The 23,434-nt window shown below is 40.1% G+C and overlaps 2 protein-coding genes across 2 annotated transcripts; both read right to left on the bottom strand.

Annotated features, from left to right (window-relative positions):
- Nucleotides 1–12,536: 12,536 nt before the first annotated feature.
- Nucleotides 12,537–15,134, bottom strand: LOC121880828 (cytochrome P450 1B1-like). Its single transcript, XM_042388371.1, has one exon. The coding sequence runs from the start codon at nt 14,848–14,850 to the stop codon at nt 13,249–13,251; it is 1,602 nt and encodes a 533-aa protein (XP_042244305.1). The 5' UTR covers nt 14,851–15,134; the 3' UTR covers nt 12,537–13,248.
- A 1,057-nt stretch (nt 15,135–16,191) lies between these two features.
- On the bottom strand, nt 16,192–19,143 carry LOC121881596 (cytochrome P450 1B1-like). The gene has a single exon (XM_042389464.1). It carries the CDS (start codon nt 18,875–18,877, stop codon nt 17,300–17,302), a length of 1,578 nt encoding a protein of 525 aa, XP_042245398.1. The 5' UTR covers nt 18,878–19,143; the 3' UTR covers nt 16,192–17,299.
- Nucleotides 19,144–23,434: the final 4,291 nt, after the last annotated feature.

Genomic DNA, 23,434 nt, shown 5'->3' with positions numbered 1-23,434 from the left:
TGTAATCACCGGGTGCTACTGTACTGATGCAGAGTCATTTGGATAGTTAAGTGATTTAAATGGTTTAAGTTTATGTTTTAATGTAAACATGAAAGCCATAATTATTTCAAAAACATATTTTATTACCCACTCACTTTTAAAGCCTTGGCTTAGGATTATTATTGGGGTAATCAAGTTGAGCAAGCTCAACCAACTATTTCCAAGTATGGCAGGCAAAGAAGGGAGCTGTGTGTTCTGCGGCATGCACCTGAATGTCTCCTCTGCACTCTGTCTGAGGGTCTGGCACAGGCACAGCTGTCTTACATAATGCTATGAGATCACCCACCAAAGATTAAATGCTGTAATACGTATTTGTTGTCATCAGTCACATTGCATGGCTTTACACCCCAGTTAACAGCTTTCTCCAAGTATCCATTCAAGTGTGAGCTAATGTACTGGTGTGCAGAAAATGCCCCTATTTTTACAAATCTAAAATATTGCCAACCCAGGACTTTGACATGTCAGATTCATTTCTCTCTGGAATACTCAGTGGACACGATGCCACTGCACAAACAGTCTGAACACGATCGGCTTCTGTGTCCTCTTAGTTTTTCCCTCTGTGGATTCGAGCTCGGCTCCTCGTGCTGGAGGAGGAGAGGAACTGCTGGCCAAGTCCTCTAATGCTGGCAGGCTGAGTAAACGGTGTCTCCGGAACCTTATGTTAGCCCCAGCATTTCCATAAGCACCCTTCATCCCCACTGTGTTATTCTTTATGATCCATACCTCCGCTCCAGCTCAAGGGGTCTTCCAGGACCTCTTTCCCTCTCTGTGTCCCGAGCGGCCCCCTGCACCCTCTCAGGTGCCTGTTTACAGCGTGGAGTCCCACACAAGGGCCCACCGGACACATTGTCCTACAAACCAGCTGATGGTTAGTGTAATTAAACAACACAAGGCACTAACACACACACATTTGACATACTGTTGACATCTGTTTTGAAAGAATTGCTGGATGCTTGTCTAACTGTGTGGAGCCTGTGTGTGCCCCCTAAAAAACAGGCTGTTAAATTATTGGACTCTGGTTGCCCCTGATGAAAGTGCTATGCTCAATTTCCATTTTCTGCTCTGTATTGCTGTTTATGTAACGTGTGGCCTATCAACACTCACATAACCTCATGATCTGCAGGAAAAGAACAGCTTCAGAGAGAACTGAGCTGGTTATGACACACGGATAGTTGGAAAAAGACAAACTGATGTTGACCTCCCCTGGTGCATGTGAACCCGTTAGCATTATGTCCCGCTGGTACCCTGTGTGCTGTCATGAAGCTAATGAGTGTTGAATAAAGCATAGGGTACATAGTGTCTTAGCAGGTCTATGTGTACGTGTGTGGGTGTGCTGAACTCCAGGAACCGGCTCCTACAGATGTGACAATCTGTAAGCAGCACTATTAAAGTCTTGCTGCTTTTATCAGATGTTTGCAAAAACAGAGTGTTATAATATGTGTAAGTATAGCCTGAAATTTATGAGTAGAATTCCTAAAAAGTCAAGTTGAAATAAACTTTCCATTGTTTGTGCTGTCCACATTTTCATTTTTTCTTTTCAGAGAAAGCGAAGCCTCTCAAAATAGGCAATATGAACTGAAATTTAATATCACGCACTGTCAACAAGCATACATGTTCCAAGCATGGATGGTTCCAAGTCTTAACAGAGCGGCGTATTTTCAGTAGAGTGGTCAGCTCCAGCAAAACCGTTATTCTCTCATTGAGTGGAGAAATTCTGACAGGCAATCAAAGCCCACTACAAAAGGAGAATGTAAAAAAACTGAAAATGAATCCTTACGAATGCAAATAGCTCATTGCTAAATTGTTTTGGTCTGGCTTTAAGCATTGCCAAGAAGAGGGCTTGAAGTGGGATGGCGTGAAAGCGAGAGATGGAAGGAGAGGGGTTCTGCAGCAGCAGAGAGATGAATTATGGGTAGCTTGTTTGAATAGGGAGCATGTGGCATTTTTTTGTCAGGCAGACGGTTACAAGATATTTCATACCCAAATACATCCGCTAGAAATTCATCTCTAGACACCATAAAACTAAAGCAGGTCATGACAGATCCAGGAAAATTACTCTTTCTTCATTCACCATTGTGATCATGAGTAATGACAATTACACAATGACAATTGAGCCTCACTTTTCAGTTATTCCTCTGAAACATTGGATATGAAAGACCACATCTTGATTGGCCTTGATGTCTATGATAACAACATGTTGCTCTCTCATTCTTACCAATGATTATAAAATATTACATATTCATTGTGGATTCAGATGATTACACTAACTGTACTGTGCCAAGGCCACTGTTTCAGACCACAGGCACAGACTCTTGGCATAGACACTGAATAGAGCCACAGACTGGCATAGACTCATTCTGTTTAGACTGAATTTAACCATTTGTTGTCATACAGTATATGACAAAAACATTCTTGTCTACATATTTTTGTGTATATTTGCTCTGGGGCTATTTTTCATGGTTTGGGTTAGGTGCCTTAGCTCTAATCAAGGCTAATCTTAATGCTACAGTATACAATTATATTTTAGACAGAAGCGTGCTTTCAAATTTATAGCCGTATAGTGAAGCCCCTTTCCTGTTTCACCATCTCAATGCCCCTGTGAGCAAAGTCATAAAGTCCATAAAGAAATGTTTGCGAGTTTGGTTTGGAAAGAACTTGACTGGCATGCAGAGAACTCACATCTCAGTTCCATCAATCACAATCACTAACCTGAATGAATTGGTATGCTGACTGTGAACCAGGCCTTATCGCCCTACATCAGTGCTCAATCCCATGCACCTGAGGCTGAAAGAGAACAAATCCCTGCAACCAGGTTCCAAAATCTTGCAGAAAAATCTTCCTATTATGTATTTATTTAAACTTTATTTAACCAGGCAAGTCATTAAGAAAAAATTCTTATTTACAATGGCGGCCTGGCAAATGGTAAAAGCCTCTTGAGGGAAGGGGGTAGGAGCTAAAAAGAAAAGTCAAAAGTTAAACGACAGCAGTACAGATCCAAACATTTCCAACACACCCACTACTTACATACAGGCACAACAAGCATTACATGTGACAACAAGCATTACATAAATGACATGCAGTCCAGTACACAAGCATTGGGCAGGTAGCTAGCAGACAACAGCATCAGGTAATACAACAACAGAACAAGAGTAGCATACACAAACAGGCAAAGCAAAACAGCAGCAGCATGAGAGCAAGAATATGAATGGGACAACAATAAGCAGCAGACAGACAAGGATTAGGGTATATTAGTGGGTCAGGAAACAGCTGCATGCATCAGTGAGAATGTCCATAATAAAGTCCTTGAAAGCTGACATGGGGATAAAATTGTCCAGTTTTAGTGTTTTTAGCAGATTGTTCCAGTCTTTGGCTGCTGTAGACGGGAATGATGGCCAACCGAAGACGATACTTGTTTTGGGAAATTTCAACAAAATATGGTGAGCAGAACAGGTGTTGTAGACAGCAGATGTAGTTTGTGACACAGGGTGGGGGGGTTTGTGAATAAGTATGAACCAATGAATATTATAACAGGTGTGTAAGGATGGCCAGTTGATAGAGAAATAAAAAGTGCAGTGGTGTGTTTTGAAAGGGGCATTTGTAGAAAACCAGATAGCTTCTGGAGTGTGCCCTTGCATGCCAACCTATATATAACGTCACCATAGTTTAAGTGCTCAAAATAAAGTGAAATACTCTTGTAAATACTAAACTGAAATACTCTTTAATCAAGTTTGGACTCATTGATGCTTCCAGCACCTTATAAAGATTTAGAGCTGGTTGTCTCAATTGCTGCTGCCTGTTACGATCATGTTCTCCTCCTGGATTGAAAAAAAGATGAAGAACAATTTTAATGTTAAAAGTTTCACTTAACAAGGAAAGCAACTGATGTCAAATGCCCCTGTACAGCATGACACTCTTTTAGATACTGTATGTACGTTCATTGTAACTTTAAAAGTCAAATGATGATAAATGATTTTCTCCCTCAGTTGAAATATGCTCTCTGGTGCCTCAGTATTTATTTTGTTGTCATGTTTCATGCCAGTTTGTCCGCAAGGTCTAATTTGATGATGAGCTGTGGTACATGCTAAAGAGTGTGTGTCTTGCCAAGAGGACATGGTTAAGACTTTGTCTGGCATATGCCATGTCTTGCTTTCTGTCTCTTTATCTATAGAGCACAATATGGTATAAATGTCAATTCACTTAGCAAAGCAAGTCAGATTCAGCATCAAATAATAGTACCAGGTACTTTTTTCATTTTTTTGTTTTGTACAAAGACTTACATCCTTTAAAGTTATTGCCTTTTTATAAAGTTAAAAGTAGCACTTATCTACATGTCTTCTAGTTATCTTCAAGATTCTCTCACACTCATGCATGAGATACCCCTCCATTGAGCTTTTCAAACATAATCATGTTACTTGAGAAAATACACAGAGCAATAATCTGATTTATTTCCTCCCTTTTCAAAACAAATCAGATAGGTCTGCTCCTCTGAGACACTTCTATGTGCCTCTTGAAGAGGTTCCAGTCTGGGTTGCACAAGAGTGGTACCAATGGTTCGTTATTGTCTGAGCAGACACTGCTATCTCTGACACTGCCAAAGATTGATGGCATCTTGAAGGTGCTGGACCTACAGGGAAGCACCAGATACTCACTCTTTAAAGATCCACCAGGACTGATTTATGATGAGATAAATGAGATCATGAGTTATTTGTAGGAGACATACTATAGTAATCTAATTTGTTTTCTAGGTTTGGCAAGTAAAGAGGGAGTTTTTGTGTTTGCTTGACTTGAATCCTGCCAGGGCATGTTGTTCTTAATAGAAAATAAGGAAGTACAGCTGTTTAGACAAAGACACTAGAGAATGTGAATGAATGTGGTTTGTTAGCTTTCTTAGCCACATCACAATGGTGTAGTGCACACAGGAAAAAATGGAGAATCTATGTTGTAAATCCTGACACGACCTCAGCCTCTGTGGGTCTCAGTGATGGAAAGAAAGTCTGCAGGAAGAGGAGAGGAGGTGCAAACTTCTCCACCACCATAGCCTCCACACCCTTTGATTTCACTCCGCTCTATGAACATCACACTACAGCGCTTCCTGCGTTGGCAATCAAAATTGCCATTTAGCATAAGTCACAGGAGACAGGGTTTCTCATTTTCCATATCAAACAACACTGTCTGCTTAAACACAGTTAATATGAGTGACTGTGTCAGACCGTGATGTAAACTCCCATCCATGAACAAAAACCACATGTTAGCTGTTTGCTCATACTGACCGACACAGATCACTTCCTCCTGCACTTCCTGAAAATAATTGTTTGTTTTATGGAAAGAAATGTGGCAAATGGAACTGCACCATGTGTTATTTTATATCAAAGGTCCTCTCCTTGCCACCACTCCAAAACACAATCCTAACATGGACAAAACAGCAAGCACTAACTGTCCCACCCTATAATAATGAGTTGGGTAATTGTATATTTAAAAGGGTCGCTTCACATATCTTTATGATGGTTGTGTGAGGTTGTATTCCAAAACATGAACTGAAGGTTCACTAATTCTTTGTCAGTGATGTGTTAGAATACAGATTGTGTGTAGCAGGACATACAAAACTAAGGTGGCACAAATTGATTATGATGTCAACTGGAACAATATTATAAGTCCTGCTCAATGTTTATATCTATGACATAATTCCACAGGGGGGTTTCAAAAGAGTGGAAACATTATTCTGAGCTAACCAGTGGAACATCACACAAAAACTGTGGAATATATTACATGCAAATTACATCTTTTTCCATTTTGTTTTGGACACAATTAAGTTCTTTGTGCATTGCAAAGTTCTCTGATGACAGCCTTGTAAAACGTGGAGCATCAGTTTAGGAAGGGATCAGGATTATTAAAATGTTAAGCAGAAACTGTCAATTTCCTTTTAGGGTCAAATGACCACAGCCACAGGGTTTCTGTAAACTTAGACAAAATATCTTCTAGTGTAAATACTCTACTGTGAATAGAGAGATGTGAGGCAGATTATGTGTTGACCACAAAGATGGTTCCTTGACTTGTTGGAAATGTCACCTTTGTCCACTGTGTTCTCTCGGAAAAAAGTTGATTTATAGTTACTTTGCATGAGTTTTTTCCCCCCCAGACGCCATTTGCTCTTGTTATTCAAAGAAAAATATTTACTTGGTTACTTACTTCCAATTTTTTTTGCAACTGAATGATTAATGATCTGTTTTGATGCTTGATGCTTTGGGTCAAATTGAAGAGCATGCAAAATTACAGTCATATTATTTGTCTGCGACATTTTGGATTTAGAGCGAAGCTGTGGTCAGCATGTTGGTGTTGAGGGCGATGTTATAGGAAAGACCGGCTGAATAAGAAGCCCAGCCAATGCTCAGACACAATGTTCCGCTGTGTTTCAGCAGATGATGGCAATGAACAGGGGAAGAGATTTTCTGGAGAATTGCATTTGTTTGCTTCCAAGGAATTCTACCTTACTGCGTGTCATCTAACAAAGTGACTGCAGTTTGCATGTAGAAACCTCCAGAGTGCTGAGCTGTATCTGGCGGTAGCGGAAAGAACCTTGTGGGAGGTCATTCTGTGGGTTTGCGTACGTGCAGAATGTGAATAAACTCAGAGCTGAAAAACTGTCAGCCTGTACACATTTTTTTCCTTTAAGGGGTGAAACTCTGCAGGTCGAGGGCTGTGGGGTATGCAGAGCAGAGAACGAGGGACTCGGGGTGAAAGGGAGTCTTTTAGTTGGACAGATTTCATGGATGTTTTGGGAAGCACTGATGGAAACGGGGGAGATCAGGCGGCCCATTCCTCCCTCTAAGGTCTTTGCGGTGGCAGAGCAAAGAGAGAGAGAGGGAGAGAGAGCTTGTACAGTACAGAATATCTTCAGCCAGTTCTGTATAAATCTCAGTGAAAACAAGCCTCCTTTAGAGTTCACCCACAGTGCTGCTGCTGCAAGTACGCAGGTAGACTCCAAACCGCTCACTGAGGCAATGCTCCCATGGGACAGAGAAGGAGACAAAAAAAGGAAAGTTGGGGATGAAAGTGATAAGCTGCTAACACAAATGTACATGTATGTAGCATACTTGCAGCAAGGTCTGAGCACTCGGTGGTTTTGGATTTCCTGAAATAAAGAAAGTGGAATGGAAACTGTTACAACCTCAAGTCAGGAGGAAGATTTTTGGTCAGGTTTCTTGACTACATTTATTGGAATAGATAGAAATCTCATATGATTTTATTGGAAATCCTACAGCACTGAAGATGATATACAGGTGGAAGAAAATAATGGAAAGCTTAATTACCATTGCAGACACTGTTACAAACACAGGTGGGTCATGTCAGGTTGTATGCCATTAAGCAGTATTTGATAACCAAAAGTGTCTGGTAATCATTGCCTCGGTATGTAAGAGTTCAAACATGAGACAGTTAGGAGGGTGTGGTGTTCTTAAAGTATCAAAAGTAAAAATAAGATTCTGCACATTGAGAAATGTGCAGAATCTAGAGTGTAGAAAAATGAAATATTGAATAATTAAACCTTTTTGGGCCTCAAACAGTTATTTGAATTAAAGTCTTTCAGAAGTTTAGAGGGTAAATCTCTCTTTGGTGGAACTAACAACTCAAAAACAATTGAAATGTGACAAAGAGCAATTTAACAATTTAACAATTTTTGAATTTGATAAGGTTATCATATGTTTTTTATATATAAAATTTGAATCTGAAAAGTACCCATGATTGTCAGATAAATGGAGTGTAGTGAAAAAATACAATACCTTCCTTGTACAAGTTATGTGCCTTTATTTTTATCTCTGTTTAACTTAAGTACATTGTTCAAGTAAATGTACTTTTAAAAATTACTTTCCACCACTTCTACCAGAGCTCCAACACATACAGTACCAGTCAGAAGTTTGGACTCACTTTCTCATTCAAGTGAATGGAAAGGTTTTGACTGGTACTGTATGCCAAACCCAAACCGCAACAAAAAAAAGTAACAACGTGGGTTACAGAATGAAACCAATCAAGGGATGTGACAAACACATGGGCTGACAAATATTGCTTATTGGCATAAGGCAAGGCAAGTTTATTTGTATAGCACATTTCAACAACAAGGCAATTCAAAGTGATTTACATAAAACATTAAAAGCATTAAGACAAAGTGCAAAAGAAACACATTATAAAAGGACATTTAAATACAATTAAAAATAGTTATTTATCTTTTAAGTTTTTTGTCTTTTTTAAATTATTAAAGTAGAGTGAAGAGAATAGAAAATACAAATAAGCTAAAATAGAATAAGATGTTAAAAAACATACATAAAATACAAGAATAAAAATTACAGTGCAGTATAAAAAATGAATCAAAAGCCTCAGTTTGATTTAATCAAAGGCAGCGGCACACAGGAAAGTCTTCAGCCTTGATTTAAAAGAACTGAGAGTTGCAGCAGACCTGCAGTTTTCTGGGAGTTTGTTCCAGATATGTGGAGCATAAAAACCGAACGCTGCTTCTCCATGTTTAGTTTTCACTCTGGGAACAGAAAGCAGACCTGTCCCAGACGACCTGAGAGGTCTGGATCGTTCATAATGTAGCAGCAGATCAGAAAAGTATTTTGGCCCTAAACCATTCAATGCTTTATAAACGAACAGCAGTATTTTGAAATAAATTCTTTGACAGACAGGAAGCCAGATCTGAGAACTAGAGTGATATGATTCACTTTCTTGGTCTTAGCGAGGACTCGAGCAGCAGCGTTCTGAATCAGCTGCAGCTGTCTGATCGATGTTTTAGGGAAACCTGTGAAGACACCGTTACAGTAGTCGAGTCTACTGAAGATAAATGCATGGACCATTTTTTCCAAATCCTGTTGAGACATAAGTCCTTTAATTCTTGATATATTCCTAAAGTGATCGTAAGCTGACTTTGTAATTGCCTTAATGTGGCTGTTGAAATTCAGGTCTGAGTCCTTGACTACACCAAGATTTCTGGCTTGGTTTGTGGTTTTTAACATTATTGATTGAAGCTGAGCACTGACTTTTAATCGCTCTCCCTTGGCTCCAAAAACAGTTACTTCAGTCTTGTCTTTGTTTAATTGAAGAAAATTCTAGCACATCCAGTTGTTGATTTATTCAATGCACTTACTTGGTGTGTGTATTGGACCAGAGTCCCCTGGTGATACGGTTATGTAAATTTGTGTGGCGTCTGCATAATTATGGTAACATAATTTGTTGTTTTCCATAATCTGAGCCAGTGGGAGCATGTAGATGTTGAACAGAAGAGGCCCCAAAATGACGCCTTGGGGAACTCCGCATGTCATTTTTTATCCATTCAGATGTGTAATTACTTATAGACACAAAGTAGTCCTTTAAACCTGCCGTGCAGAACTTTTACGTGTAAATGAACATCCGTTACATTCAAGCTCTTGCCACATGAGTTCACACAATGCTGATTAAGCCTATCACTGTCAAGTAAATCTCTCTGTATTTCACAGTATACTGGAGATTCTAATCTGGTGTCTGGTTTAACATTCCCGCGCTTTCAGGTCAAACTGGCTAACTTCCAGTTAGCTCTCTGCTAACTTGAATGAGGATAAAATAATGTAATTGTGTGACTCATCTAGACTTTCCAAATGTTATTGGACTGAATGGATCAAATTCTGATAGTGAAACAAATCATTTTGTTGGGATTGTGTCATGCTCAAAACAATTTAGCGACTGTTTTACAGCCGCAACAGTAGCAACAGAGTAGGCTATGGTGGAGCCTATGACATAAGCATGTGCTGTCTGCTGACAGTGTTTTTGTAATTACTCTCACTGCCAGAAGGGAGTGACAAAAGTCCCGCACTCCAGCTTTAAGTAGGATTCAATCCAGTTTAGTACTGTGCCAGAAAGTCCCACCAAGTTTTCCAGTCGGTCTAGTAATGTGTTGAGGTCGACCATGTCGAATGCAGCACTGAGATCCAGTAATACTACGACTGAAACTCTGCCACTTAAGTGGATGTCATTGAAGACTTTAACAAAAGCAGTCTCAGTGCTGTGATGTTGTCAAAATCCTGAGTGGAAGACATTAAAACAGTTGTTTATTGCCAAGAAGTTGTTCAGCTGTTGAAAAACAGCTTTTTCAATGATTTTCTCAAAAACGGAAGGTTTGATATGGGCCTACAATTGTTCATTAGTGAGGTGTCTAGATTGTTCTGATTTAAGAGTGGCTTGATGACAGCAGTTTTCAGGGCCTGTGGGAACAAACGTGTTGACAATTTGTAGAAGATCTGAGGCCAAGCAATTTGAAACATTTTTGAAAAAGCTTGATGGCAGAATATCAACGTAGCAGGAGGAGGATGTCAGATGTTGTATAATGTCCTCCAAGTTTTTCTGGTTAATCGGATAAAATTGTGTCATGGTATTTGAATTGATTTTAAGTGGACACAGAGACAACACATAGCCTGTACCTGCTTGTCTAATCTTCTGGGTTTTGTCAGTGAAGAAGGAGGCAAATTCATTGCAGGACCTGGTGGATAGAAGTTTAGAGGCTACTGACACAGGAGGCTTTGTTAGGCCGTCAACGGTAGCAAACAAGGCTTGTGCATTATTATTGATTTTGGCGTTGCATTTCTCAGTTTCAAATTATAAATGCAAAGTCTCTTTTTATAGATGTCATAATGAACCTAGAGATTTATTTTTCGCTACCTGTGTTCAGCTTTTCGACACTCTCTTTTTTTTTAATTCTTACCAGCGTGGCATTTCTCCATTGAGATCTTTTCTTGCCAGAGACAACCTTCACCTTAGTGGGTGCAATGGCATCAATAACATTTGTGATTTTAGAATTTAAATTATCTACATGCTCACTTGCTGAGACCCAAGAGAGGGTGGGTGTGGAAGAGAAGGCCTGAATAAATATTTGACTGGCGTTTTCAGTAATATACTGTTTTATGATTACGTCTGTTTGAACATTTGTATGAACAGAGATAGCACTGTCAAAGAAAACACAGGAATGATCAGAGAGAGCAACATCAGTCACCACAACCTTAGAAATGTTCAGACTCTTTGAGATGATTAAGTCCAGAGTGTGAATGTACATTATTGTTTATGGACTATGTCACACAGTTCCTTAGTCCTGGGGGTTGTCAGCATGGATGTTAAAATCACCAACAATAACTGCACAGTTAAAGTCAAGTCAGATTATAGGCAGCTGTTCAGCAAAGTCATCAAAAAACATTGCACAGTATTTAGGTGGCCTGTAGATATATAGGAACATAGTTTGAGAAGAGGAGTTCAAGTGAAGAGCCGCGTATTCAAAAGAATCAAAATTTCCATAAGATATCTGCCTGCATTGGAGGGAATCATTCCAATCAAATGGAATCAAATGGCAACTCCACCCCCTTTCTTATGGACTCTAGCTTCACACATAAAACTGAAGTTGGGAGGGGTTGACTCGATATGAACAGCTGCACTGTTATCTTGGTCTAACCCAGTTTCAGTTAAAAACATACAATCAAGATTGTTCTTCAAATCATTGATTTAAAATGTTTTTCCTGCCAAGGACCTGACGTTTAATAAAGGTAGATTTAGTGTGTTAAAAGTATTATCTGCCCAATTTCTTAACAGGCTGCGGCTGATGAGGAATGAATGCTAAATTTGATACATTTGCAAAATCGGTTGGGTGTTTCCTGTTTCTATTCTTTTTCTATTACCTATTAAAACAGAAATTGAGGAAGCTACTGGCACATAGGGCCCCGGCTTGTCCCGGGAAGAGTCCTTAGTGCCATTAACCTCGCAACCTGGACCCAGAAGATACCAGTTAGAGCTAGATTAGATTCTAATGCCCTCGTGTAGGGGTGGGGGGGTGAGTGTCATAACTGTGATTATTGTGTCAAAACTAGCTGAGGACTTAAAAGTGGACTTGTGTCACTTTTAAGACTTTAAAGTGATTATTCATGATTCACTCCTTATGCCAAAATGGTAATGTTTTATATCTCTAGTCTCTTCTGTACTTATTATGACAGTTAAAGAGATGAAAAACAGCTCAGTGTTTTGGTAAATGGGAGTTAACACTGACTGTGCTGAATCTGAATGTTTCATAAAAAAAAAACACGATATTGCGGTCAAAAGTACACAGTGATCCATGTTAAACATTGATGAGAAAAGCTTGTGGCTGCTTACTGTTGCCTGTACTGATGTAGTGAGTCACAGCCTGCTTGTGAGGACTTGACCTCTCTGGCCTCTGTGATTCATAACACTTTGGCTGCTCTGGATGATGCACCCCACAGAATCAGTTATAAATCATTTTATAATGTTCATTGTCAATTTAGGGCTTTAGTCACACTGTAGAGTACATGTATTACACAGGACTGTCATGTTCACTATGAAAACATTATTTAGCTATTCAATACAGCTTATTGCTCAGACAATGTGGTTTTCATTATAAATCATGTTGTAGAATGATATATATATATGTGTGTAATGAAGAAATAAGACCAACAACAAAAAAAAACAACAATTGAAATTAGTGGCTTTTAGACATATGACATGAGTTATTACTCATGATTTATTTGCACACTGTATTTATTTGCACACTGTATTTGTAATAAGCTCAAACATGAAAATTTCATTACATACAAGGATAATTGAGTGTCTGGATGAATTATTGTTCAATTGAGACCAAACAACTGGCACATGATTTCTCCCCATCAGCGAAAAAAGCACTTCTGTTTATCACCACCGGTTTATATTGCAATTTAGAGTTACTCCACCAAATACCCTCATATAAATAACAATACATACTTAAGGTTTAATATGAGCTGTGGTTTTTGTTCACCACATCAAAGCTTTTATAACATTTTTTTTTTCCTGTTTCTTACATGGTGTAACACAGCCAGTACATATATGTTTGGGTTTTCTCAGTCTCTTGCAGTCACAAATTTTGAGAGTAAAATAGCTTAAACAGTTCAGATATGACTCACATGCTGTCTAATGGCATTTACAGGATACTTTTTATACATGAACTGACATATTTTGTGACTGAGTGAAATAACAGTATTGTCTTTGGTTAGAATTTTAAATGTCAGCAGAAATAAGAAAGCTTATCATTTGATCCAAACTGAGCACAGCATTTTTGACGTTAATAAAAGCTTATTACATGAAAATCCTCTGTGATACAAGGCATAAATATTTATTTTAGAACACATACCTTATATTACATTGCTGTTGGAGAAAATTTTTTCATTGGTCTTTAAGTAATTCTCCCCTGAGTTTGGCAGTGATCTTGTAATCTAAAGGCTTCAGTGTTAAACCATAGGAGCAGTTTAGAGACAGGTCTTCATCGGGGCCTTTCTCAAAGCTACATTGGTGAAGAAGAATTGCAAAGAACAAAAATATCTCTACTTTGGCAATTTGATCCCCAATACATCTTCTCTTCCCTGCTGAGAAGATCATAACGCTGTTGGTGAGATCCTTGTCCAGGGAGCCATTTTCGTCTAGGAAGCGTGAGGGGTCAAAGATATGTGGATCCTTCCACTTCAGGGGGTCATGATTGATAGACCACTGATTGATGAAGACCACCATGTCTTTGGGGATGTGGAGACCTTCGATAGTGACGTCTGAGGTTGTGGAATGCGGGATGGTGACGGGGACAAAGCTTGTGAATCGCATTGTTTCATAGATGAATGCGTCTAGGTAAGCCAAGCAACCTCTGTCCTCCACAGATGGCAGCCTTTTTCGCCCCACCACCTTGTCAATGAGCTTCTGGAGTTTCGTCTGGAGTTCAGGATGTTTTGCCAAGAGAAGGAGAATCCAGTGAAGAGCAGTGGAAACAGTATCCAGACCTGCGCCAATCAGATCTGACACTGTTCCTTCTGTGTGACCTTTAGTGAGTCCGTTGTCACTGTCAGCCTTGTCAATCACACCAATAATGGCATCACTCATATCCCTTGTTACCTCTGGATCAAAGGTCTCTCTGTGCTCTTCCACCTTACTCTGGACAAACCCAAAGAACTCTTGGTTCAGGTCTTTGAAGTTCTTGAAGATACTGCGGACTGGATTGGGGAAAGACTGAAGCCATGGCATTACGTCTACCAAGCTGCCAGCCCCCACTGTCTGTCCAAACTGATCTATCCTCTGTAACAAGGCTCTAAACTCAACATCATCATGTCCATAACGTTTTCCAAAGCACAAGGCACAAATCACATTAGCTGCAGCTACTGTCAGCTCATGAGCAGGGTTGAAATACTGGCACTGAGCACTGAGTTTAAGGAAAATCTCAACTAGGTCTGTGGCTTCAGCCACAATTTGCTGCTCAAAGACTTTTTTTGTCTGGCTGTTGGCAGATGAGAATGCTCTGATTGTTGATTGAGCAATCTTTCTGTGCATCTTCCACTGTTTGCTGTAATTGGTGAAAGTCATACTTTTCCCCCCTGAGACAGCCTGAAAAGACACAAAGTTTGGTCTGCCTGCAAACTCTGTGCTGTGCTGTACCAGAGCCTGACGTATTGCCTTGTCTCCATTCAGAACCACAATATCGCTGCAACCTAGCCGTATCTGGTACACATTGCCATATTTTTTAGCTAGTTTGGCAAAGGTGATGTGAGGCATTTGGCCCAGCTGCATGGCGTTGCCCACCACGGGCCAGGCAAAGGGTCCTGGCAATCTTCTCTTGAGCCTCAGGTTCCTGACCCACAGACAGGCTTCCAGACAGACAAGGAAAATAAAGGAAGCAACCAGAGCAGGCTGGACCTGTCCACTCCATTCTCTCATGATGCTGCTGCCCTTCACACCAAACTCAGTGTCCACTTGAGTCATCGTGTTATCTTGTAGTTCACCTATCATCCACTGTGTCCAAGAAAAAGCCAATTTTCACTTAAAACTGGAAACCATTTGAAGAGGCTCTTCTTAGTAGAGTCTTAAATATATTAAATTCAAATTCTTTTTGTTGTTGTCGTATATTATAATAAGATTGACAAAATATCCATAGCAAAAAAAAGGACTCCAAGCAGCGCTCACATGCTGTTTCACCCCTCCTCCACTGAAGTCAGTGAGAAGAGCTCGATCAGGTTGAGTGGTTGGCTGTAACGCAGACGCTTCAGATGACCACTTTAGAAGAATGCAGATTCAAGCCTTAACACTTCGCTTATATGTATCTCTATGGTGGGAGGGGTCAGCGACTCAGGTTTTTTATTATCTCTCCCCTCCCATTTTGACCACAGCCTGCAGACCTTAGTCCTATTCCCACTCAGGCCTGCTTCCAGCAGTGTCCCTTGTAGGATGACGGAAAAGGAGAGCAGCTACTTAATAGGCCCTGTTGCCAAAAACTACAGATTTACAGTTTTATTGCCAAAGAACATAATAGAGATTACCATGACACTATTTAAAGATAAACAACTCCACATACCAATTAGTTCATGTTTAAAAATAATGCACTTCATCAATGTGATGGAATGGATGGAAGTTTACATTGGTAGCATAACGGGTAATTAATGGACAAAAACTGAAGTTGATTGTTTTTTCCTCTGAGGTTATATGGCTTTGCTGTTTGCACTTTCCTATGGACTTTGCACTTTGCTTTTGACTTTCCATGGCCATTTTAAACATGATTCAGTGTCTGTTATTCACAGCCAAGCTGTTTATAACAATCCAGGGAAAAGGGCTCTGGGATATCACCATGAAAGCTGTGGGTTTTTTGATTCAAACACTGAACATACACAAACAGCACCATTTATTATGCTCCATAAAACATATATTTTATACAGTGTTAATGTTGGCATAATAGCCTTTTAAAGAAAGGTCATTGAGATAATGTAGCTGTTTGGATTGTGGCTGCATCAAAATAGAATTCAGAACAGAGGATTCTTGCTATAAATATGCTTATGTGGGTGTTTGTGCAACAAAATGTTAAAACTTAAAAAAACATCAGCTTGGATTTTAGTGATAAGTCAAGTATTCCAGAGTTCTCTATTTTTATAACAATGAGTAATGATGACAAACATCTAAACAATGGTGGTACCACATGTCACATTGTTGGCACATATCTGACAGTGCTGACGCTGGCTAAATAATGCATTGAGACTGAGACATTAGTTTCAAATTGTAGTCAGACATATACATAGTAGAAAACTGCTGAATAGATGTAAAAATTTAATCCACACACACAAACTGACATTTTACACTGACCATTGACAGTTCATTTTATTCATTTCAGATTTAGCTTATTTTTCCATTTTCCATCATATAAAGCGAACACATTGATAACAAAGTATCCTCTATCATGAATGCTTAAACATTCAAGACCCACTCTTGCCTTGACACAGACAGAGACACACATCCATAGGGTATTATAGCATCAATTCTTGAATAAGAGAGTGTAGTGAAATCCATGTAGCTTTGAAAATCTTACTTTGTAAACTTTGTAAACAAACATGGTTATGATAATGCCTCGTGTGAAAAAAATGCTGCACATCTGTATCGTGTGAACTGATGAGACTTGTGTTTGGCATTGGGGTAGCCTCAGTGCTTGTACAGTAAAACAGAACCCTGGATACATAAAGTTTGAGAAGTGTTCATGGTTCATGGCAATGTCTCTTCTTCACTGATGGATACTCCTTGATGAAAGAGTTCCTCTTCGCTTCCCAGCTTCTCTTTTTTTCTTTTCATCAACATTCTTTGTTTAATGTGTTCATATGCTTTGAGTACAGTAGATAGTGAAATAGATTAAACTTCATTACATTTATTTTCATACCTGAAATATGAACTTATAAAAAAATATTTTGTAACTGCATTATGTGTCAAAGGTTAAATATATTTTTACATATTAAAATTGAGAACAATTAGTCATCAAGTGACTTCATAACATTCACAAGCATTTCATATACATTTATGTTAGTTTAAATTTACATTTAGGGGATGTAGCTAATTCCTGCACATGTACATGCTCAATATTGGATGTAAAACAAGCACACAACTCAGAATTACAATTATGTATAAAATCTGATCAAGTATATTTTGTGAAGCAGAACTGTAATACCTTTTGCACTGATCCCAACAGTCCATGAGCTTGAATTCTACCTGTAGCTAACATTACATCTTTGAAATCATATTCTCAGCCCTGCACCAACAATAATTCAAATACAGACCATGTTAAGATATTCATTAAATATCATCATTAAATATGAAAGTCTTACAACAATAGGATTTAGTGCACGTATGCTGATACTCACTGTTTAATGTTATTGGTGGGGAAGTGTTTAGTCTTTTCTGGCCTTGAGTCACAGTATTGGGATGTTCATGCTGGGGAAACTAAGCCAAGCAGCTTTCCCCTGAGCTTGGCGCTGACACAGAATCGGAGGGGCTTCAGCGAGAGCCCGTAGGAGCAGTCAAGAGTGAGGGGCTGAGAGGGGTCGCTCTCAAAGCTACACTGGTGCAGCAAGACTGCCGTGAATAAAAACACTTTCACCTTGGCTATCTGGTCACCAATACATCGCCTTTTACCCATTGAAAAAATCATGACATTGTTGGTCATGTCTTTATCAAGGGCCCCTTTTTCATCAAGGAAGCGTGTGGGGTCAAAGATATGTGGGTCCTTCCATTTCAGGGGGTCATGGTTGACAGACCACTGATTGATGAAGACCACCGTATCTTTGGGGATGTGGAGACCTTCGATAGTGACGTCTGAGGTTGTCGAATGCGGGATGGTGACAGGGACAAAGCTGGTGAAGCGCATTGTCTCATAGATGAAGGCGTCCAGGTATGCCAGGCTGCTTCTGTCCTCAATTGATGGCAGTCTGTCTTGGCCTACCACTTTGTCTATGAGCTCATGTAGTTTAGCTTGTATGTCCGGATATTTAACCAGGAGCAGGACAATCCACTGCATGAAGGTCGATGCTGTGTCTTGACCTGCTCCAATTAAATCTGTGACAGTTGCTTCTACAAACTCTTTGGTCAGTCCGCTGTCCTTCCCGTGCTCAATCACATTGATGATGGCATCACTCATGTCCCGGGTCACGTCAGGGTTAAAGGACTCTCTGTGCTGCACCACTTTATCTTTCACATAGGCGAAAAACTCCTCGTTCAGGTTTTTAAAGTTTTCATAGACACTGCGGACCGGGTTAGGGAAGGACTGAAGCCAGGGCATGACATCTACCAAGCTACCTGCCCCTATTGTCTCTCCAAACTTGTCCACCCTTCCCAACAGGGTCCTGAATTCCAGGTCATCATGTCCGTATCGCCTCCCAAAGCAGAGAGCGCATATCACATTAGCAGCAGCTACTTTAAATTCATGAGCAGGGTCAAAATACCGTCCATCAGTGCTGTGGCGCAGAAATACCTGCACCAGTTCCATGGCCTCAGCCGTAACATGCTGCTCAAAGGCTTTTTTGGTCTGACTGTTTGCAGAGGAAAAGGCTCTAAGGCTGGACTGGGCAATTTTCCTGTGCGCTTTCCACTGTTTGCTGTAATTAGTAAATGTCATGCTCCTGCCTCCAGAGATCATCTGGAAAGAGGCAAAGTTTGGTCTGCCTGCAAACTCTCTGCTGTGCTGTATCAGAGCCTGACGTATCGCCCTGTCTCCATTCAGAACCACAATGTCACTGCAACCTAGTCGTATCTGGTACACATTGCCATATTTTTTGGCTAGTTTGGCAAAGGTGATGTGAGGCATTTGGCCCAGCTGCATGGCGTTGCCCACCACTGGCCAGGCAAAGGGTCCTGGCAGTCTTCTCTTGAGCCTCAGGTTCCTGACCCACAGACAGGCTTCCAGACAGAAGAGGAAAATAAAGGAAGCAACCAGAGCAGGCTGGACCTGTCCACTCCATTCTCTGATGATGCTGCTGCCCTTCACACCAAACTCAGTGTCCAGTGCCATTGTGACAAATTTTCTGCGCACGTGTTCCTCAAAAAAAAGGACAAAAAAAGTCTTTTCAACAAAATGTGTTCAGTGATTGAATGTTTGGATAAAAAATAATTAATAAAGCTCTTGTATATCCATGTCAGATGAGAAAAATATTTCAGATGTGTTAATCAAATACCAGTGAGGTCATTATGATAAAGACTTAATGAAAAAAAATGACAAATGAAGTGAGTTAGGGTGAAGTTTTTGCCTTTAGTCAGTCTTTTCATCAAGATTTAAGGTTTAAGTGCCTGCTTTTTGCTTCACTCCAGCGTCTTATATGTTTTGCAGTTGGTGGGCAGGGCTCAGGATAACTTTCATACTCCTCCCATTGTGGTAGCCCTGCAGACCCCACTACATTATCTCTCCTCTGTCGGCCGCTTCTAGGAGGCGCGCGCTTGTGAGCGTTGAGGGACACCGTGAGCGTGCAGCGTGAACGACCGCCGTCCACTCCAGAGAAAAGACTCAGCAACTGGTGACCGATTCAGTAGGAAACGTGTCGAGCCAATTTGTTTTACTAATTGGAGGACTGGCAGCGTTTGCACATTTCAAAGTGTATCTTTCTAACATGATTTATTTTCTGGCTGCAGAAGACTCAGCGGGCGCACGCGTGCCAGAAAAAAATGTTTGCATAGCTACGGTTTGTCTAACTCTAGACTTGAGTTTACAATTGAATTGAATTTGTGCAAAATCTCTTTATGTGTAATTATATTTCCAGCTACGTGACCATAACACTATTTGTGTATCCAGTTAACGGTCTGTGTTTTGATCCGGTAAAACTTAGTTAGAGATCAAAACAGTTTAATTCTCTGCAAAGAAACTTTGAGTCAGTGAATTTAACCAGATGAAATCTGCATGCAGCAACGTGTCTTTAATGATACGCTTTAATATATGTTTAGTCTAGAACAAGAAATTCAGTAATCTTTAAAACCAACGTTTTCATTTTGTTGTAAACCACTGCAAAGATTAATTTTGTTCGTTTTGTTACTTTGTAATATGAATAAAATTTCTGCTAAAACTAAAGTTGAGAGAAAGTTACGCACCACTTAACCCCGTCCAAAGACTCAGCCAACCGAATTTTATACGTTTTATTTGATTTAAGCACACGCACAAATCATCAGTCATTCATTTCTAATTTTTAGAATTTAACACGGAAGATAAACTTTTAAAAGAAAATATCACAGCTAAGTCTGTAGGTATTTAAAAGGAAAAATGACCACAGATATGATAACACATTACAAAATATCACCAATATCAAGATCAGTATAAGCTCAGTGATCCCTATGGAAATATTAGTCTTATATTTGATTTGTTTCTTTCCTTCATTCAGTCACACTTATTATTCACTTTGGCATCTGGAAGTAGCAGAACATAACTTGACGAATGCTCATACAACAAACTAGCACAATATTTCAGTGCTGACAAGCCATAAAATATTGATATTTTAATCTGCTTTTACTGAGTTGAAACTTCACGTGCCCACTTAAACAGTCACCCTCCTTTCAAGCTACAGTCCTCAGAAATATTGGGGAGAATCTGAAAGAAAAATAGAGAAAGCAAACAACGAAAGTCTGAGGTCAAATCTTGGTCATATTTAACTGCTTGCCTCAGGTAATAAATCCCAAGCTCTTTGTTTTTTGTTTTTGTTTGGTTTTTTCATAGTTGCACAATCATGTTATGCACGAGACAAGATTATTTTGTTGTGTATGCTCCATCATCTAATAGATAGTTAGATGGATGGATGGATGAGTGCATGTGTCGTTGGCATTGATCATAAGAATCCATTGAAATTCCTGTTGTATTAATTTATTGAACTTTCAGTTCAAAGTAATTTGATTTCCCAAAGCAAAACATTTTCCTCCTCTGTGCCGAATACAAAATTTGTTTCTTGTTTTCCGACCGACTGTGAAGTTTATTTTTGCAGGGACGTAATGACCCTAATTGAAGGTACTAAAACATTTCCGAAGTAAGTCAGAGGGGCAAAAACTTCACTACCACATAAGCACAGTCAGTCATTATCAGCAGGAGAGGAAGAGAAGGAGGAGGGATGAGGAAAGGAGAGGACATTAGCAGCTCTGGGTATTGAAAAATGATATCAAATTGACTTTTAAAAATGTATTTCACATCAAATATTAGATGAATGTTAACCATGGGGTCTATTTTTGACCCATCATAAAAACTAATGATAAAGGTAAATTTATTTTTACATTCACCGTCAGAGGTAAAGTCACACAGCGCACGTCTCATTAGTCAAATAAAACATTAACCATGCTCTGTATCTTTATATTTCACCATAAAGTTTAATGGGTTTTTGCACCTAACAGCTTTTGTTACTGATTTTACAACCCTTATACAGTATTATGTGACTTAATCTACAAAGCAAACACTTTACTGCTCCGAAAGATGTGACAGAAAGCTTTTTTATTCACTTACACTTTCACTCACAAACTGTTATACTGTAGGGAATAACTAACAGGTCTTATAGACGCTGCATGCCTAAACTGTGACAACAAGCAGAAAGGCAACAATAAAAGAAACTTAAGTGTAACTACATTATGTGTTATGTGTCATTCTTCCACAGTAATGGTCCTTACACACGCTTTTACAGATGTAGAGAGTTTTGCTGGTTCAGAGCTCTGCCTGAGAGCTGTTTGTCTTGAGAAATGCGGTGTGGCTGAGCACCAAAGCCTCCAGAATGATTCCTCGGTTAACCAGAGACATAGCAATGTCTTCGAATACACTGCCTGCACTGGGGATGACTGTTTCTTCTCTCCTCTATTCCTATAGGGGGAATCCCGCCCCCCCCTCCACCTCCACCAACACCACCACCTCCTCCTCCTCCTCCTCCTCCTTGCCTGAGTCTGCTCCTCGCACACATGTGGCCACTCGCATCCCCATCACGCTAATTAGAGCCAGGTTTGTGGCTGAGGGAGGGGGTGGTTGGGTGTTGGGAGGGGAGGGAGTGTAGGTTGTGTGTGTGTGTGTATGTGGGAGGGGTTGGAGGGGTGGGGGTGGTGGTGGGGTGTCGTGTGTGCATTTTGCGTGTGGCTGCTGTGTTTGCCTGTGATTACCCCTTGTAACCTGGCTGTGAAAGGTTGGCCCTGACCCTGCGTTGACTCTGGTTGAGGGGGTGGTATTCGGAGGTGGGGGCGGGAGGAGGGAGGCGGGGATGGGGTCTATATGTTGCTGCATGTCATGCACTAGCGGGTGGGCGCTCACTGTGTGGAGACAGGACCAATGGTAGAGCAGGCTGTCCCGGCTCTGGAGCTAATCATTGTTTACTAGTCTCATTTCCACTTCTCAGTGAGCTACTGTCACGCACACCACCGACAGGGAGGAAGGAAGAGGGAAAGGGGGTAGGGGTTTGGGGTGTGAGGCAGGGAGGGGGGCAGCAGGGAGAGGAAAGCCAGGGGTCCAACAGGCAGTTGGGGAGCTGTTGGGACTTAGGGAAGGGAAGAGCAGAGAGAACACAGGAATCTGAATGAAGATTAAGCTTCTTTTTCTTTCATGAGAGAACAAAGGTGAGCCAAGACTGAAAAAGCTGCACCCAAAAACAACCCAGACAAACCAGTAAACAGACCAACAAAAACATATTCTGGGCCAGAGCCATCTCAGGCAGCCAGGAGGTAACCACCGGACATTGCTAGTTTGAGATGGTGATGTTTGAAATGAGAGAGTTTTCATCTGCCAGACCACAATATGCGGAAAGAGAGATACTTGGAAAAATTGTCATTGTTTGACCTGATTGTTGTTTGTGTGTAAAAAAAAAAAGCCTGAGAAAAATGACCAGCAGAGGCACAATTTACTTCAGTGGGCTTATACAAACTTGTCTGGTGGTGAAAGTGGTGTAAGCAGTATTTTGACATATGTGTAAGAACAACTCTGCACTGTTGAATTTAACTCTCAAGGCTTGCAGGTCATATTTTGACATGGTCTTGATTATGTTAAAAAATGAAAAGGAGACAAATTAATTATGCCGAATTTGGTTTTGGTTCTAAACAAAGTTCATTGTATGAAGTCTGAAAATGTAAAACCATTGAAATATCACTTTCCATGTATTTTTATGTGTACATTGTTTCAAAAACACCACTGTGGATCATATGTGTTTAAACATGCCTTCATAATCTAAAGGAACGCAGCATCAAAATGACTATGGCCTTGTACACCATGATCGTTCTGCTGACAGTTTGTGTTAACCACAGTTCATCCATAGCACAATGAACCACTGCTACACAAAAGGAAATTATTGAATTATTGAAAATTCAATTTCTTGTTTGTGTTCTTGTCAAAACCTCATGTCTGAAAGGATTTTTTACAACAAAAAGAGACCATAGTGAGTGAAAAAGCAACTATATAGGCAACCTAATATAAGATGAGGTGAAGTTAAATATCGCTGTGTTCATCTGGAATTAAAAATACCATTTCAAGGAATCTGGTTATCTGCTGTGTTAGACCCACTGTACCCAAAGATGTGTTGCTGCAGGCAATATCAAACAACCCACATAGGAGAGGAGAGCACTACTTTTAGAAAAT

This window comes from Thunnus maccoyii, chromosome 16, assembly GCF_910596095.1.
Source record: "Thunnus maccoyii chromosome 16, fThuMac1.1, whole genome shotgun sequence".
NCBI lineage: Eukaryota > Metazoa > Chordata > Actinopteri > Scombriformes > Scombridae > Thunnus > Thunnus maccoyii.
The sequence above is the reverse complement of the archived record's forward strand: the minus strand, read 5'-3'. Positions and strand labels throughout refer to the sequence as shown.

Bases quoted from the DNA above. Each gene is read 5' to 3' on its own strand.
- LOC121881596 (XM_042389464.1), bottom strand. From the start codon at position 18,877: ATGGCACTGGACACTGAGTTTGGTGTGAAGGGCAGCAGCATCATCAGA.
- LOC121880828 (XM_042388371.1), bottom strand. From the start codon at position 14,850: ATGATAGGTGAACTACAAGATAACACGATGACTCAAGTGGACACTGAG.